Genomic DNA, 3,537 nt, shown 5'->3' on the forward strand with positions numbered 1-3,537 from the left:
GGGAAAGTGGCTGAAAGCTGTCACAGATGTCCCATCTATGTCAGCTTTCAGTCAAAATCGTCTCTAAAAGCTTTCCCCTTCAAAGTAAACCAACCAAACGGGTCTTTATTGAAGTTTGAGAATCTTTTTCTTACCCCATTGAAGTCACGTTACTTATAAAAGGAATAACCAAATCTGTAGCAATTCGGAATAATATTTGTTCGGGGAATGAGAATTGTTCATTATATTCCTTACTCGTAATTAAGCCCAAAACCAAGAACTTTTTGTGGGCTTTTCCCAAATAGACGGTGGGAACAAAATCAGAGCAACGCGGTAAAGTTGTGCACGCTACACTCAGCGTTCGTCCACGACTTCCATTTCTTAGTATAAAAAGTACCGCTAAATTTATTTGACTGGTGACTGGGAGAATGAAGAATTGAGATTTTTAAGATGAACGCAAGTTTCGCTGACTTCCGATTTGGTTGACCGCTTAGTTGGAAGGAGGCCCTAGCTGTAGCCGCGCTTCGGTCCCCAAAAGTCAAAAGCGAGAAGAATTAGCAGTTACTTATCAACTTGTTTAGGGATGAAGATATTAACTAAGTCTTTTAGTTCGATCTTACATGGATACGATCATTATTATTTATTACCAACATCAGTCTAATTCCTAGGAGAAAAATAAAATAAAATAGTATCTAGTTATGATTCAGTCATTTTCAAGCATTTCTAGTTGAAAACTCTAAAAGGTTCGCTGCTAGTTTCTTTCATATGGAGATTAACGTGTAGATCATGAACTTTTCGCTTTCTTATGAGATCTTGTTATGATTCTACAACCCTTTGCAAGTTAGGCTGGGATCCATCCTCTCAAGATGCTGCATGTATTTTTCACGCTTTTCTTTTTCCACCGTGATTTAAACCTAATCTTTTTCACCGTGCACATAAAAACTACCGTTACGCTGCGATGACACTCGCACTAAGAATCCAATTACGTAGTAGCAAATATAAAGAAGATGTTCGGCGTGATGCCACTCCTTGGAGGACCAGGCTGCGGTGATTTTCTTCATCGCGATTCATAAATTCAATCGCAACTGGAAATTACGAAAACATTTCCACTTGCAGACGACGACTTATTTACGACTTATTCAGATTTTTAGACGTAACTATTCAGTTACAACCGTTTGACTAGGAAAAAGGTTTAAAAAATTGCAACTTCGGTTGTAACAGATGTCCGAACTCGATACCCCCAACTACGACTGCATGTTGCTATAACCGTACGACTAAAATTGTAAAATTGCATGCAACCGGCACTTACATTACATTGCCATTACGAGCAAACAGACCCAAAATGTGTATTCTAATGTGCAAATGTGTGTACCCTGTGAACCGTATACACATGTAAACGAACCAGAAATATTATATGATACCAAGTACACCGAACGCAAATCACAGAAATATGCATCTGCCAAAGAATTATTACACAATAGCAGGTTCAAGGCGAAGAGTAGCCTTATCATAATCCAAAATTGTGCTTAAAGACATCAGATGCTTCCCCAAAAATAATCAAGAAAATAGAAAAAGCGAGAAAATTTTGAGATGAAGGTCCATCTCATGTGCAATGTACACCATCAGGACTCATTATTCCATACTTTCAACATAACTAAAGTAAAAAAAAGAAAAAAAAGTTTTCAAATCCACTACAATTGAGATCAGTTAACAGCATCAACTATCAGCTTCCGCGATTTAAGAACAGACCACTTCATGCGACGGTAATAAGCAGCTTGAAGGAGAGCAAGTGAGAGTACGAAAATCCATTTGAATCCCATCTGAAACATTTCAGTAGTAGGTAAGATACCGAACTTAATTCTTATGATTAATTGCAGAAATTTTCACTTACCAGAATCCCATCTGAAACATTTCAGTAGTAGGTAAGATACCGAACTTAATTCTTATGATTAATTGCAGTAATTTTCACTTACCAGTTTGCGCTCTTCCATCTCTGGCTCTGCTGCCCACGACAAAAATGAAACAACATCCTTACCCATCTGCATTAACAATGGCATAAAAATCAAACATGGAACACTTTGCTAACACAATCAAATACAGTTCATAATATGGGACTATTTCAAGTTGGCCTCTTTGTGCTTAGCATTCCCTCGAGGAAGCAAAATTGCTTAAGCTTTCTAGTCAAATTTTTTTTAATTAACTTAACTAGGAAGCTTAAGCAATTTTTGCTTCCTTGCGTGAATTTTTGCTCCCTAGTTAAGTTGAATCTTGGCAGTAGCAACTCTCCGGAAGCATGAGCTCGACCAACAGAAAAACAGGTTACTGACTCATAATTCTAGAGGGCCAATTGGCCTTATAGACCTTTATGTGAAGCCTTTGTAATAGCCTTAGCCGAGAACTTGGTAATGAGCCATACAAGGCTGACATGAGATTAGCAATCGTTCCCAGAAATGGTTCTTACTCAAAGTTAATATCAAAATGGCCAATTTCATTCAGGTCACTACTGTTGATAAATTAAAATCATCATGGGCATCGGACATGCTAAATTACAGCTTTTGGAAAGGAGTACCTGAGCTTCAGTTGCAGGAGTGCCATCTTCATACTCAAGAGCACCATCAATAAGCATTTTGGGCATTGCTATGGCACCACCAGGAAAGTACGGATTGTAGTGCAGACCCTCTCGAATCTACATGTTGCCAATCAAAAAAATCAGTATAGTTCCCATTAGAACTAATTCATGCAATAAAGCAGAATATATAAACTAAAATTGAAACCGGGATAGTGGAAACTGAAATTAAAACCATAAGAAATGCTAAAACAAATCAGAATAAAAACCAAGTTCTCAAACCTTGTCCTCCACAAAGTTTGTCCACTATGCACTTGTTCGTGCAGCATAACCTGAACCTGAATTTATAGCTTACAACAATACTCAGGGAACCTCAGGAGGAACAGAAATATATACTGAAATATTGTTCTACTCTCTGAGGCCAGGTTTCTTCAATTATACATTTCTTATATACAATTAGCTTGGCCTCTATTCCAGCAAAGCATTACGCTAAGGTTACAAAATGGACACTTAAAAGGACGAGACAAAAGGAGATATGGAGGTTTCATGTTTATATCCATGGACAAACAAATGTTCAACCCTCATTCATTTTACATCAACTAGAGTGATCATGCAAAGGAATGAAAAGAGAGGTCATGGAAGCTTGCTAGCTTGATTGAGGCAGATGAGAAAGATGATTTAGCTACTAGCACAAGATCACACGGGGCATCTAGTTAGGAAGACAGAGTTTAAGCAGTTTATATCAGGCTCTACTCCATGCAAAACTAATCAGGTATCAGAGAGGTCAAGCAGATTTTAAGCAGTTAAAGATTTATATCAGGCTCTACTCCATGCATAACTAATCAGGTACCAGAGACAGGAGAGTTGGAAATGTTGTTTAGTTACGCAACATGAATCAGAGGAAGAGAGATAATGTAGATCACAGAGATTGTGGTGATATATGGAGAACTTGCAAAGGAATTCTACTCCCAGTCAGTGAAGCAATAACAACC

General features: G+C 37.9%; 1 protein-coding gene across 2 annotated transcripts in view; it reads right to left on the bottom strand.

Annotated features, from left to right (window-relative positions):
* LOC109841088 (cytochrome c1-2, heme protein, mitochondrial) overlaps positions 1,411-3,537 on the bottom strand; it is a 12,340-nt gene continuing 10,213 nt past the window's right edge. Inside the window, exons 6-8 of one of the 2 annotated variants that reach the window (XM_020409953.1) lie at positions 2,549-2,665; positions 1,953-2,018; positions 1,411-1,799 (exon numbers count right to left, since the gene is read on the bottom strand). In XM_020409953.1, coding sequence (XP_020265542.1) covers positions 1,683-1,799; positions 1,953-2,018; positions 2,549-2,665 — 300 coding nt within the window. In that variant the 3' untranslated portion in view covers positions 1,411-1,682. Of the gene's footprint in view, positions 1,800-1,851; positions 1,882-1,952; positions 2,019-2,548; positions 2,666-3,537 lie in introns of those variants that run through there. The other variant, XM_020409954.1, reaches the window with a different exon arrangement.

Source organism: Asparagus officinalis, chromosome 5 (genome assembly GCF_001876935.1).
Source record: "Asparagus officinalis chromosome 5, Aspof.V1, whole genome shotgun sequence".
Taxonomy (NCBI): domain Eukaryota; kingdom Viridiplantae; phylum Streptophyta; class Magnoliopsida; order Asparagales; family Asparagaceae; genus Asparagus; species Asparagus officinalis.